General features: G+C 41.4%; 1 protein-coding gene across 2 annotated transcripts in view; it reads left to right on the forward strand.

Annotated features, from left to right (window-relative positions):
* Positions 1–14,837, forward strand: part of NDUFA10 (NADH:ubiquinone oxidoreductase subunit A10) — an 83,369-nt gene that overhangs the window by 53,250 nt on the left and 15,282 nt on the right. For both annotated transcript variants that reach the window (XM_038422020.2, XM_043505756.1), the window contains one exon: positions 11,071–11,179. In XM_038422020.2, the coding sequence (XP_038277948.2) occupies positions 11,071–11,179 (109 nt within the window). The remainder of the gene's footprint in view (positions 1–11,070; positions 11,180–14,837) is intronic.

Consider the following 14,837-nt stretch of genomic DNA (forward strand, 5'->3'; position numbering starts at 1 on the left):
ATCATCCCAGCCAGGGCTTTGTCAAGCCTGACCTTAAAAACTTCTAAGGAAGGAGATTCCACCATCTCCCTAGGTAACACATTCCAGTGCTTCACCACCCTCCTAGTGAAAAAGTTTTTCCTAATATCCAACCTAAACCTCCCGCACTTCAACTTGAGACTATTACTCTTCGTTCTGTCATCTGCTATCACTGAGAACAGTCTAGATCTATCCTCTTTGGAACCCCCTTTCAGGTAGTTGAAAGCAGCTATCAAATCCCTTCCTCATTCTTCTCTTCCGCAGCAAACAATCCCAGTTCCCTCAGCCTCTCCTCATAAGTCATGTGTTCCAGTCCCCTAATCATTTTTGTTGCCCTCTGCTGGACGTTTTCCAATTTTTCCACATCCTTCTTGCAGTGTGGGGCCCAAAACTGGACACACTACTCCAGATGAGGCCTCATCAATGTCGAATAGAGGGGAACGATCACATCCCTCGATCTGCTGGCAAAATGCCATTGGCCTTCTTGGCAACAAGGGCACACTGTTGACTTATATCCAGCTTCTCGACCACTGTAACCCCTAGGTCTGCAGAACTGCTGCCTAGCCATTCGATCCCTAGTCTGTAGCGGTGCATGGGATTTTTCCATCCTAAGTGCAGGACTCTGCACTTGTCCTTGTTGAATCTCATCAGATTTCTTCTGGCCCAATTCTCTAATTTGTCTAGGTCCCTCTGTATCCTATTCTTACCCTCCAGCGTATCTACCTCTCCTCCCAGTTTAGTGTCATCTGCAAACTTGCTGAGGGTGCAATCCACACCATCCTCCAGATCATTTATGAAGATATTGAACAAAACCAGTCCCAGGACCGACCCTTGGGGCACTCCACTTGATACCGGCTGCCATGGAGCCATTGATAACGACTTGTTGAGCCTGACGATCTAGCCAGCTTTCTATCCACCTTATAGTCCATTCATCCAGCCCATACTACTTTAAGTTACTGGCAAGAATACTGTGGGAGACCGTGTCAAAAGCTTTGCTAAAGTCAAGGAACAACACATCCACTGCTTTCCCCGCATCGACAGAGCCGGTTATCTCATTGTAGAAGGCAATTAGATTAGTCAGGCATGACTTGCCCTCGGTGACTCCATGCTGACTGTTCCTGATCACTTTCCTCTAAGTGCTTCAGAACTGATTCCTTGAGGACCTGCTCCATGATTTTTCCAGGGACTGAAGTGAGGCTAACTGGCCTGTAGTTCCCAGGATCCTCCTTCTTCCCTTTTTTAAAGATGGGCACTACATTAGCCTTTTTCCAGTCGTCCGGGACTTCCCCTGGTCGCCATGAATTTTCAAAGATAATGACCAATGGCTCTGCAATCACATCCGCCAACTCCTTTAGCACTCTCGGATGCAGCGCATCCGGCCCCATGGACTTGTGCTCGTCCAGCTTTTCTAAATAGTCCCGAACCACTTCTTTCTCCACAGAGGTTTGGTCATCTCCTCCCCATGCTGTGCTGCCCAGTGCAGTAGTCTGGGAGCTGACCTTGTTCGTGAAGACAGAAGCAAAAAAAAGCATTGAGTACATTCGCTTTTTCCACATCCTCTGTCACTAGGTTGTCTCCCTCATTCAGTAAGGGGCCCACACTTTCCTTGACTTGCTTCTTGTTGCTAACATACCTGAAGAAACCCTTCTTGTTACTCTTCACATCTCTTGCTAGCTGCAAGTCCAAGTGTGATTTGGCCTTCCTGATTTCACTCCTGCATGCCTGAGCAATATTTTTATATTCCTCCCTGGTCATTTGTCCAATCTTCCACTTCTTGTAAGCTTCTTTTTTGTGTTTGAGATTAGCAAGGATTTCACTGATAAGCCAAGCTGATCGCCTGCCATATTTACTATTCTTTTTACACATCGGGATGATTTGTCCCTGTAACCTCAATAAGGATTCTTTAAAATACAGCCAGCTCTCCTGGACTCCTTTCCCCCTCTTGTTATTCTCCCAGGGGATCCTGCCCATCAGTTCCCTGAGGTTGTCAAAGTCTGCTTTTCTGAAGTCCATGGTCTGTATTCTGCTGTTCTCCTTTCTTCCTTGTGCAAGGATCCTGAACTCGACCATCTCATGGTCACTGCCTCCCAGGTTCCCATCCACTTTTGCTTCCCCTATCATATAGTCCTGTCCATAAAGTTAATTCTCGAATACAGCATGATGCATTTTATAATTTTACATCACGATCATTCACAACAAATTCCTTCCAGTTTGTGTAGAGCAATATTAGCCCCTTAAGTTTAACGTGAAAGAAGCCTGTTCTAGGCTCCCTGCCATTAACTAAAATACAGAGAGGCAGCATGATCTGGCTAGGGCACAGGTCTGGGAAACGAGAGCTGGGTTCTATTCCCAGGTCTGGTGGTGGCCTGCAGGGACACCTTGAGCAAGTCACTTCCCACCTCTTTGCCTCTATTTCCCCTCTCACCTTTGTCTGACTTGACTTCTTAGATTGTAAGCTCTTTGGGACAGGGGCTGTCTTTAACTGAGTTTGTGCAAAGGCCAGCACAACAGGGCTGTTATGCATAAGAATGGCCATACTGGGTCAGATGGTCCTTCTAGCCCAGTACCTGTCTTCTGATAGTGGCCAATGCTAGATACTCCAGAAGGAATGAACAGAATACGTAATCATCAAGTGATCCATCCCCTGTTGCCCATTCCCAGCTTCTGGCAAACAGAGGCTAGGGACACCATCCCTGCCCATCCTGGCTGATAGCCATTGATGGACCTATCCTCCATTAATTTATCTAGTTCTTTTTTTAACTCTGTTATAGTCTTGGCTTTCACAGTATCCTCTGGCAAGGATTTCCACAGGTTGACTATGTTGAGTGAAAAGATGCTTCCTTTTATTTGTTTTAAACTTGCGGCCTATTCATTTTATTTGGTTCCCCCTAATTGTTGTGTTATGAGAAGGAAGAAATAACACTTCCGTATTTACTTTCTCCACACCAGTCATGATTTGATAGACGTCTATCATATCCCTCCTTAGTCGTGTTTTTTTTTTACAAGCTGAAAAGTCCCAGTTTTATTAATTTCTCCTCATGTGGCAGCCATTCCATACCCCTAATGATTTTTGTTGCCCTTTTCTGAACCTTTTCCAATTCCAATATATCTTTTTTGAGATGGGGTCACCACATCTGCCTGCAGTATTCAAGATGTCAGCGTATCATGTATTTATATAAAGGCACTATGTTTTCTGTTTTATTATCTATCCCTTTCTTAATGATTCCCAACGAATAATATGCAAACAATAAATAAGTTAAACAAAAGGGCAGACCCCCCTCCCACATATAACAAACCCTGTGTAATAAAATCTCTTAACTCCCTGTTCTCTTTTTCCTTCCCAAAACACTTGTGAGGGGAGGCTGGGGAAGGGCCTCTGCACCATAGCCTGAAGGTAAAAGATCATGACTACTTCAGTGGGGGGGTGGGAGGGAAGAGAGGGTCAGAAGTCCAAGGGCCCTCTCAGAGAATGCTTTATCAGTATCTCTCATCCCTGTGTTTCAAGACTCCCATTGACTTCAACAGGCTTTGGATCACACCCACAGGGAAGCCCCAGTGTGATTGCTATCTGAAACAGAGAGAGGTTCTCTCTCAAGTGGCAGATCCCAGGCCATTTAGGACAGCATTAACACCTTTAAACTCCAAAAACCAATGGGCCTGAAGTGCATCCAGTGAGCACTGGTGTCATAGGCTCTCAGTGACATACTCACTTAACATGTGGGCTGCTGGATTCCACTCTAGCTTCAGCTTCTGACTGGAGTTAATTCCTAGTAGCTTGTGGAACACGCGATAACCCAGTCTGGAGCAGACAAAGGAGTGTCTTCTGTTCCAGGATGTGTGTGTGTCTGTGTGTGTGTGTAAATAAGTTACAGTTGGAATATTCCCAGACGGAGTGTTGCTTCCTCTGGGAAGCTAACCTGCAAAGCCCAGGATATCTGCTATGGTTTGGCAGAGGGTCAGTGCTGCTGTTAGAATGAGACACGGCTGTTGATAAATTGGAGGATGATATAAACCAGTGCCTTTAGGCCCCAGGGCAGAAAGATACTTAAGCACCATGCCTAATGCTAACCATGTGTAAAGTCCTATTGAAGTCAAGAGCCATAGTTTGATATCTTGTAAACAACTAGTTTAAGAGGAAGTTGCTGTATGGATGGAAGTGCTGGCTGCACAATGAAAATGCAGATTATAACTCATTATTGTTTTATTATATGTATTACCATGTATTGCCATAATGCCTCAGAGACCTAATCATGGGTCTCCAAGACCTAATTGTGGTAAGTTCTGTATAAATACAGACCAAAAAGACGGTCCCTGCCTCAGAGAGTTTACACTCTATAGTGCTGGCAGACTTTCCTTAAAAGGTGCTGGGCGTAGACATGAAAAGAGTCACTACTTGGAGAGATCCCTTCTGCATGGGGAGGATTAATTCCACTTGAATGGCACTGGGTGTTCCAGCTTGTCCCTGTTCTACAGAACCTATATGGACCAGATTTAACATGTGGCAAGGACAGAAATGCTCTTTGCTAAGCCAGTGGAATTCATAATGGGAATTGATGTGATTTTTATAATATTCTTCCAAGCAAAATTTACTCTGCCTTAAGTTCCTGCTTCTCCTGGGGTGGGAGATGAAGGTATGGGAGAGTCATTGGCAGTGTGGCTCCTAAAAGACCCATATTTGTCTTGGCTAGAGGGAGCATCTTCCTGTCCTGTAACTTGTGGATGGTGCTGGCTTTGTAAACTTGGCTTCCTTGTTACACCCAGAACTCTTCTGGTTTTCCTGGTAAACACCATCTTGCAGATAGGGTTATAAACTCCCAAACCTGTTCTTAAAAAAAAAAAAAAATCCCAAAAAACAGTACCAGTCCTCTCCTGCCCCACTAAACTTTTCCCCTTCCAATTTAGTAATCTTTGATTAAGGGAAAATCACAGTTTTATGATAGGTAGTATGAACAATCTTTTTTTCAGTTGTAGGAGAATTTTCTTAGACATTATTTCATCCTAACTTTGCCAAATGAGCATTTATTTTTATTCATTTTCTGATCTTGGAATAATATTCAGGTTGTTAGTTCAGTGTTTTTGTGTTATCTATCTGTAATAGAGTGGCACGTAGGTTTATATCTTAACACAAACCATTTGGGTTTGTATTCAGTTGTGAATTAGCTAGCTAACTACTCATGGGGCAGGGACTGTGTTCTCCTATGTTCTAGACAGCATTGAGCACAGCGAGGTCCTGATTTGAACTCTTGGAGCACTACTGTAATACAAATGATTAACAGTAGTAACTGTAATTGAGTAACCGTTTTCTGCACCATATTACTCCTTTGCATTCTTGTGTAAATGTTTCTAGAGAAATGACAGTCCCTGAAAACCAAAAGCACAGCTGTGTTTGTGTACCTCTGTTTTTGAATTCATTGTCATTGCAGTGCCATGATTGGTGTGATGTCCTCAGACTTTATATAGATGGCACTGTTCATCTGTATATAATTTCTTCATCTAAATAGTCGTGCGTTTCTAGCAGTTTCTTAAGCTCTTCAGATAAATGTTAGGTTTTTGAATGTGCTTAGTGTTGCCACAGAGTATCCCTTTTGTGGTGGATTGCTGCTTATATCTGTACTGATCAGAGCCGAACTGCAGCAAAATCCTAATAGCACAGCAAGGTATCTCTAAATGTTTCCATTCTGGTAAAGGGACGCTGTTGATTTCAAAATCATGTTTCCAGATGAAATTCTGTTACTGTTTGTTGCGTTAACCCTCAACGTTACAGGCAAATAAACATTTGGGATAGGAATTTTGGGGAGACAAGCATGAATCTAATATTTTGTTCTGTTTGGGTCCACTTGTCTACTTGGCAATATTTTTTATATAAATCTTATGATGAAACGTCACAAAGTGATTAATTTGATATAGGAATAAAGCAAGAGAATACTGTACAATGTGAATATTCTTTATATAAAATTAATGTAATATATATTTTAAACTGTTTCAACTTCAAAACTTTGAAACACCTGGAGCAGATATTGAAAAGTATGGAAATGCAGGTTTATGCTACTCAGTGTATCTATATCCCCAGGATGCACTGTTTCTGGGCATAGCAATTTTTTTGAGATATTAAGTTCCAAAGCCAGAACACTTCTACACAAGTCAGTAACTCTCTGCTTCTGTCTTCTCCTGAGTGTCTTGTCCAGCTTGTTAGGAGCTCATTAGTATGACATTCCGGGGTGCAATCCTGACGATTGAGGGGCTGTATCACCACCTGCCCTACAACTTGGGTGCCACAGAATGCTTTGCTGCTGTAGGTCCCACCTGAGCCACTTGCAGACAGCATGCTGGTAACACCCTGAGTGTTTATTTGTAGAGCCACAGTCCCGGTCCAGCAGTTCTGCCTCCTGCAGCCTGTCAGCAACTCACCAACCACACTTTGGCTTCTAGCAGCCTTGGTTACTGCCTGCAGGGTGACCCCAACACACTGCCAGCCCTGGGTTTTCCCCAAAAAACATGTGTTCTGCACTGTCCAGACCTCTCCTGGACAATCCAGATGGTCCCATTGCCCTCTGAGTAGATCCATATACAACAGTTTGCTACTATAAATGGAGTTACCTACACAATTTTGTTTAAAGACAACACTGGATTTGTTTTAATTAAAGAATAAAACAAGCTTATTTAACTATAAAGAGTTTTGTGAGTACAGGTATAAGGCATTTAAGTGAGCAATGGTTACAAGAGAAATAAAGATAAAATACTTCCTAAACTTAACAAACTAGACTTGGGCCAAGGTGAAGTCCATTCCCACTAACATTGTTAATCAAATTCTCAGGCTGGCATCTACTTCCAAAGTCCAACACCTCTTTCTTTTGTCATCTGAGGTGAAAAGAGAGAGATGGATAGGGAGAGAGAACTTGGGGCATTTTGCCCATCACTTTCATAGTTCAGTCGTCCTTTTGAAAAATACATTGTACTGAGGATTACCCTATTAAGTCATTTCAGACAGTAAAGAAGGCAACATGGTGTCCAGTGGTGAAAGAGGTTGCACACAATTTCTTCTGACCTCTGCTGAAGATTTTTATGGATCTAAAGGTAGAGGAGGCCTGGGATTACTTTAAATCAAAGCTGCAGAAGCTATCGGAAGCCTGTATCCCAAGAAAGGGAAAAATATAGGAAGGAGTTGTAGACCAAGCTGGATGAGCAAGCATCTTAGAGAGGTGATTAAGAAGAAGCAGAAAGCATACAGGGAGTGGAAGATGGGAGGGATCAGCAAGGAAAGCTACCTAATTGAGGTCAGAACATGTAGGGATAAGTGAGACAGGCTAAAAGTCGAGTAGAGTTGGACCTTTGCAAAGGGAATTAGAACCTTTTACTATTGGTTTTTATAGCCATATAAATAACAAGAAAACAAGAAAGAAAAAGTGGGGCCGCTAACCACTGAGGATGGATGCGGAGGTAAAGATAATCTAGGCATGGCCCAATATCTAAACAAATACTTTGCCTCAGTCTTTAATAAGGCTAAAGAGGATCTTAGGGATAATAGTAGCATGACAAATGGGAATGAGGATATGGAGGTGGATATTACCATATCTGAGATAGAAGCGAAACTGAAACAGCTTAATGGGACTAAATCGGGGGGCCCAGATAATCTTCATCCAAGAATATTAAAGGAATTGGCACCTGAAATTGCAAGCCCATTAGCAAGAATTTTTAATGAATCTGTAAACTCAGGAGTAGTACCGTATGATTGGAGAATTGCTAATATAGTTCCTATTTTTAAGAAAGAGATAAAAAGTGATCCGGGTAACTAGAGGCCAGTTAGTTTGACATCTGTAGTATGCAAGGTCCCTGGAAAAATTCTGAAGGAGAAATAGTTAAGGACATTGAAGTCAATGGTAAATGGGACAAAATACAACATGGTTTTACAAAAGGTAGATCGTGCCAAACCAAACTAATCTCCTTTTTTGAAAAAGTAACAGATTTTTTAGATAAAGGAAATGCAGTGGATCTAATTTACCTAGATTTCAGTAAGGCATTTGATACTGTGCCACATGGGGAATTATTAGTTAATTGGAGAAGATGGGGATCAATATGAACATCAAAAGGTGGATAAGGAATTGGTTAAAGGGGAGACTGCAACGGGTCCTAGTGAAAGGCGAACTGTCAGGTTGGAGGGAGGTTACCAGTGGAGTTCCTCAGGGATCGGTTTTGGGACCAATCTTATTTAATCTTTTTATTACTGACCTTGGCACAAAAAGTGGGAGTGTGCTAATAAAGTTTGCAGATGATACAAAGCTGGGAGGTATTGTCAATTCAGAGAAGGATCGGGATATTATACAGGAGGATCTGGATGACCTTGTAAACTGGAGTAATAGTAATAGGATGAAATTGAATAGTGAGAAGTGTAAGGTTATGCATTTAGGGATTAATAACAAGAATTTTAGTTATAAGTTGGGGACGCATCAATTAGAAGTAACAGAATAGGAGAAGGACCTTGGAGTATTGGTTGATCATAGGATGACTATGAGCTGCCAATGTGATATGGCTGTGAAAAAAGCTAATGCGGTTTTGGGATGCATCAGGAGAGGCATTTCCAGTAGGGATAAGGAGGTTTTAGTATCATTACAACAAGGCACTGGTGAGACCTCACCTAGAATACTGTGTGCAGTTCTGGTCTCCCATGTTTAAAAAGGATGAATTCAAACTGGAGCAGGTACAGAGAAGGGCTACTAGGATGATCCGAGGAATGGAAAACTGTCTTATGAAAGGAGACTAAGGAGCTTGCTTGTTTAGCCTAACTAAAAGAAGGTTGAGGGGAGATATGATTGCTCTCTATAAATATATCAGAGAGATAATACAGGAGAGGGAGAGGAATTATTTCAGCTCAGCACCAATGTGGACACAAGAACAAATGGGTATAAACTGGCCACCAGGAAGTTTAGACTTGAAATCAGACGAAGGTTTTTAACCATCAGAGGAGTGAAGTTTTGGAATAGCCTTCCAAGGGAAGCAGTGGGGGCAAAAGATCTATCTGGTTTTTAGATTCTACTTGATAAGTTTATGGAGGAGATGGTATGATGGGATAATGGGATTTTGTTAAGTAATTGATCTTTAAATATTCAGGGTAAATAGGACTAATCCCCTGAGATGGGATATTAGATGGATGGGATCTGAGTTACCCAGGAAAGAATTTTCTGTAGTATCTGGCTGGTGAATCTTGCCCATATGCTCAGGGTTTAGCTGATTGCCATATTTGGGGTTGGGAAGGAATTTTCCTCCAGGGCAGATTGGAGAGGCCCTGGAGGTTTTTCGCCTTCCTCTTAGCATGGGGCATGGGTGACTTGAGGGAGGCTTCTCTGCTCCTTGAAGTCTTTAAACCATGATTTAAGGACTTCAATAGCTCAGACATAGGTGAGGTTTTTCGTAGGAGTGGGTGGGTGAGATTCTGTGGCCTGCGCTGTGCAGGAGGTCGGACTAGATGATCAAAATGGTCCCTTCTGAGCTTAGTATCTATGAGTCTATGAAATGCAGATTTTCCTTATCTCCTGTCTTCTCCCTCTCACTATCTGAGGACCCGGTTTACAACTTGCATGTAAATTGAGGTAAACACATATTTCTTTAAGACCTGCTTGACCAGTCCTGCCTAACTGGGGCTACATGGGTTTGAATATGTGCTACCAACATCATTCAAGGAGAATTCATAACTTTATATATAATGTTGCTACCACATTTCATCATTGTTATTGACCAGTGAGTGATTAGTTTTCAAATGATCCCTCACAAGGCATATTTTTCACAAAGATTATTACAGTGGTGTGTAGGTTGTGAATACTGGGTACAAGCCATCACAATTGGGCACTTGTGGATAGCGCAGAAACATACTGCTGTCATTGGCACTTGTCTTTCTAGTTTCCCCTCTTGTTGTTTTCTTTCCCATGACTCCCTGCCATGACATCTTGTTGAGAGAGACTAGAGAATGATTGGCTAACATAATCTGAGCTAACCTAAGGAACACTGTAGCTTCACACAGCGGTAAAACAGAGTTTTGCTGTGAAGAACGGTAGCACACGTTCTACTCATTGAGCATATTTCCTCTACTCTAGCCTCAGATCCCACCATTTGAGAGATTGCCAGTAATTGAAGCTGATGTTGTATGTGACCATGTCAGGAGCTACTATTGGGCCAGTTCTTGTTCTGTTGAATATTTGCACACATGGATCACCTGGTATGTTGCCAGGTACATTTAAAAACACTTTCATACAAAGTCTTTACTGAAAAAGTAATAGAATTTAGATGCTGCATATTGATAGCCTCGTAATGGAAGGGGAGACCATGAATGTATTAAATTATTTTGAATGCATTTAGAATAAAATGCAAATAAGATCTCTATTTCGTTAGTTGGGCTAAACTTAATCTACACAATTTAAGCAAACTAGATTAAAAAAACCAATATGAAGCTTTTGTATTAAGCTCAAATTTTATCTGGGACAGAGCCATACATGTGTGATTTGTTCGTTTCACTAGAGATGGAAATATAGATTACTATTGATGAGAAAAGCATCCTTCCACTGAAAATGAAATGCCAGCGCATGGACGCTATTTACAAAACATTAATGGAGTACAAACAATCCATCTGTTTTATTTATATCTGTTGCAGAGTTACAAAATCGAAACGTTTCATAGAAGCAAGTAGTTGCAACTCTCTGACACACCAGGCTTCCAGCAACTGCAGAGCTACCATTAGAAGAGTTAGCCTTTCTTTCAAATAAAGGCCTAATGAGAAAAGGGCTATACTGAAATGGGATAGGGAAGGGTGCAAGGGGCAGTCTGTTCATGCATACAATAGATCCAAAAGAGGACCCTACATCTGCAGAAATATAGTTTAAGTAGGAAAAAAAATCATTTTTTTAATTTGGTTTGCCTGAAGTAATGACTTCTTTATTGTCCTTTGCATCCAGATTACTAATGCATTTCAGTTTTTCAATATATGTCTGAATTTCAAAGTTGATTGAATTATTTCCAAGAAGGATGGACATAACTGTGGTTGTTTTGTTTTGTTCCCTTTTTTAGTATGGAGGACAAACATAAAGTGGTGAACCCTACAACTATCCCTCGCTACATCCCAGAAATCACAATTGGAGGCAATGAATTTGATAAAATATATTACCAATACAGATCGGTAAGAAATGTCTGGAGGGGATGAAAATGTTGTGGACAGGAAAGGTGTGGGAATGGAGAAGATATTCCAGACTATGGCCCCAACCCTGCAAAGGCTTGAGTCCACTCATAAAGCGCTCTATGTAGCTCAAAAGCTTCTTTCTCACCAACAGAAGTTGATCCAATAAAAGTTATTACCTTGCCCACTTTGTCTCCCTAATATGCCAGGGCAAGTACAGCTAAACCACATTGCATAACTCAGTTATATCAATTTTATGCATAATATGCTGATGTCTTTCCAGGAGTGGGGCCTCTTATCATATGTACTAGCTTTGTATAGAACCCAACTTTTCTTAAAATCTAGCTCCTATTTAGGGAAAATAATGAAGCAAATTATTAGGTTGATAAGCTGATTCTTTTTTTCTCTCTCTAAATTTGGACTAAAAGAGAAATCCTTTTTTAATTCATCTTCTTCTGCGCTTTGATAAATCTAAAATATTCCTTAAAGTCCAAAGAGAAAATTGAATCCCCATTGAAACACCATTTTTGATACAACTATAAAATACTTGTTGCTTTCAAAAAGTAGGTGCTGAGGATGTGAACATTTCATTGGTTCAGTGAAATGTTATTGCTTTAAATAAACATGTTCCTATAAGCCTGCAACCTGCTGTACCCCTTCCTGCAGCTCACAGATGATATGTCTATACTGCAGTTAAAAACCCATGGCTGGCCTTTGGCAGCTGACTCTGACTCAGACTCAGATCTAAGGGACTGTTTAATTGAGGTGTAAACGTTTGAGCTCAGGCTGGAGCCTGGACTCTAGGAGCCTGCAAGGGTCCCCTTAACCAGAACCCCGCAAGCCCGAGTCAGCTAGCTTGCGTCTAATTTCAGTGTAAACGTACCCAGAGATTCCCAAACAAATTAGCTGCTTGCCTTGCTGGTTTTGGAGATAATGGCTTGAAATTGGCTTCCTGTGGTATGATCTACATGGGGTCTTGTGGGACTTGGTGAAAATTAACATCACCTGCTCTTCAAGGTACTCTGCAGAATTTCTGTAGGACTTACTACTATAAGTTCTTAGTTTGTACAAATTGAACAGCCAGTTGATGGTGGTGTCTATATATTTTTAAACTGTGTGGAAACTTTTTCTCTGCTGGCTGCTTGGGGAAACTAGGGTAGGTAAAAGTCCAAGGAAACTGTATTTGGAACTTGTAGTAAACTGTAATCTGCAGAGTCAAAACAGTTTAATTAGTGCACTAGCAAGATTAGAAAAATCACTTGTGGTATGTATAATTACAGTGTAAAATTCTGGTATTTGAGAGACTGAACTTTTGAAAAAAATGTATATTATGCATTAGGTTTAGAATTTCCAATAAATATTACCCCTTCTCTGCTCCTACTCAGTCTGTGCAGACTTGGCTGTAGAGAAAGATGCTCTGGGTTCATATAATTCCATATCTTTTGAGATCTGTATTTAGAAAACATTCTCTCTGGCTTGTAAATGGGGTTAGAATAGCAGAAGGCTTCTCGCTGTTTCCTAAATTCAAATCAGTTGATGGCTTTGAACACTTCCTAATAAGTTTGAAGAAAAAATATTTTCAGAATTAAACACCTTTATGGAAGCTTTTGGCATAATTTCCAGCATGAATCTGAAACTTTGGACTTACTGACCAAGTACATTTGTTCCAAGAATTAGGATTCTTGTGTTTCAAAATTAAACAGAAACCCTTGTGTGTGCATTATTGCATATTTAAGGGTGTTGTTCTGGTATGTGCATTGTCATCAGTGCCTCATCTAATCTATACCTACTATGCCCGTTTTGCATAAAACAACGGACTTTCCCTGCTAAAGGATCACATAGTAGTGGAGTTCAGAATTGTAGGTGTGTGTTGAGCTCCCTCAGTAGGTGACCTCAGTGCATCATGTTGGGAACTAGGGATGCTAGTTCTAAATACACTTTTTTCCTAACTTATATAACTGACAATCTTGTGTTCGGCAACTAGGCAAGGGTGCCCTGATTCAGTTGGAAATTGGCTTTCAAATAGTGAGATTCACTTCCCAGATATGATGGAAGGATATTTGGCAGGAAGAACTGTGTAAGCCATCTCTAGAAAGGAAGACAGGAAGCTCAAGTCGCACAGTTTCTCCCTGATGCCAATCAAGAAAGGCATGATAGTCTTAGGGTCCAAAACCATCCCAGTGAGCCTGTGCTTAAGTACTTTCCTGTATTGGGGCTGTACTTTCTACTGCTGTTTCTCTTCGTCTTTTCTTTTTACTTGGCCAGTATGTTTAAATGATGGTCGTAACCCTTCTGTACTCTCACATGGCCACTCTAGAGAAGGATTCCTATCCAAATGATGTATCTGCCCTCAATCTGGCCTTCAACTTCTGGGCTCTTTTTCTCCTCCTTCCCCACTTCCCTCCTGCAAATGTGACCCAGCAGCTCTCTCCTTCCTCCTCCCACTCATATCTGAAACCTGTCTCCTCCTAGGTAGTGTCCCTCCTTCCCTCACAGGCTTGTCCCTGCATAGGTGCGGCATAAGAATCATCTCCTCCTCCAGCCAACCAGCTGCTCCGACACTAGGAAACACCCCTGGAGTTAGGGGTCCACATGAGCCACAAGTGGCTAGGGAAGCCCAGGGCCAGTGTCATGGAGGGGGCGTAACAGAGCACAATGCTACAGAAAGTCTGAGCTTGTAGGCCTAGTCCGTTAGTAACTCCAGGCTTAATGATCCTGTAATTAAAACATCAAAAGAATTGTAAACTTTTCATTTTGGACAATGTGTGCTTGTTTAAAGTTAGTGGAAGTAATACTGTGCAATTCCCTTTGTAAGTATGTCCTCCGTTTCATAAACCTTTCACATGTGGCTGTTCCTCCCCCCCCCCCCCCCGCCCCTTTGTGTGTGTGTCTGTCTGTCCGTCCCAGGTTGGGGCAAAATCACAACCCTGGAACTAATCATCAGTCCCAAGGCTTACAAATAGATTATTACCCTCTAGGCTTTCCAGACCAGTGCTGTTTTGCTGTTTAATAATGGCAGTTTCAAGGTTTCTTAAATTATAGGCAGAAATTGTTTTTCTTTCAAATTCTCATTAGGTATGAGGACCTGTGCAAATACCTTCCTAAGAACAAGGTTTAAGGCATATCCAACTTTTTTTTTTTTTAACAGTAGTGAGGCAGCTGCAGAAAATTTTTGTTTTTATCTTTTTCAAACTCAGTCATAGAAATATTGGACGAAGGGAGCTTGAGAGGTCATCAGGTCCAGCCCCCTGCACTGAGGCAGGACCAAATAAACCTAGACAATCCCTGACTCGTGTTTGTCCAACCTGTTCTTAAACCTTCAGTGATTGGGATCCTAGAATTTAACTACCCTTATATATAACTACCCTTAACTACCCTTCCTTCCATTTTTTTCTTTTTTGTTGTTAAATGATCTCTCCATTTCTGAGACAAGACTTGCTACATCTTTCTTTTACTATTAAGTAAGTTGTCTGGCTCGGTTCAGCAGCTTTTCATAAAATTTAAAGATGTGCGTTGGGAAGTAAAAGGGAACTCAGTAAAAAAAATAATTTTGTGTCAAGTCATGTAGATCACTGGATGATAAGCATGTTAATTCTGACAGGAAGTAGCAAAGACTTGCGAATTCTTTAACAAGTGCCCCTTCTCTCTTTCCAATGATAGA

This window comes from Dermochelys coriacea, chromosome 11, assembly GCF_009764565.3.
Source record: "Dermochelys coriacea isolate rDerCor1 chromosome 11, rDerCor1.pri.v4, whole genome shotgun sequence".
NCBI classification, from domain to species: domain Eukaryota; kingdom Metazoa; phylum Chordata; order Testudines; family Dermochelyidae; genus Dermochelys; species Dermochelys coriacea.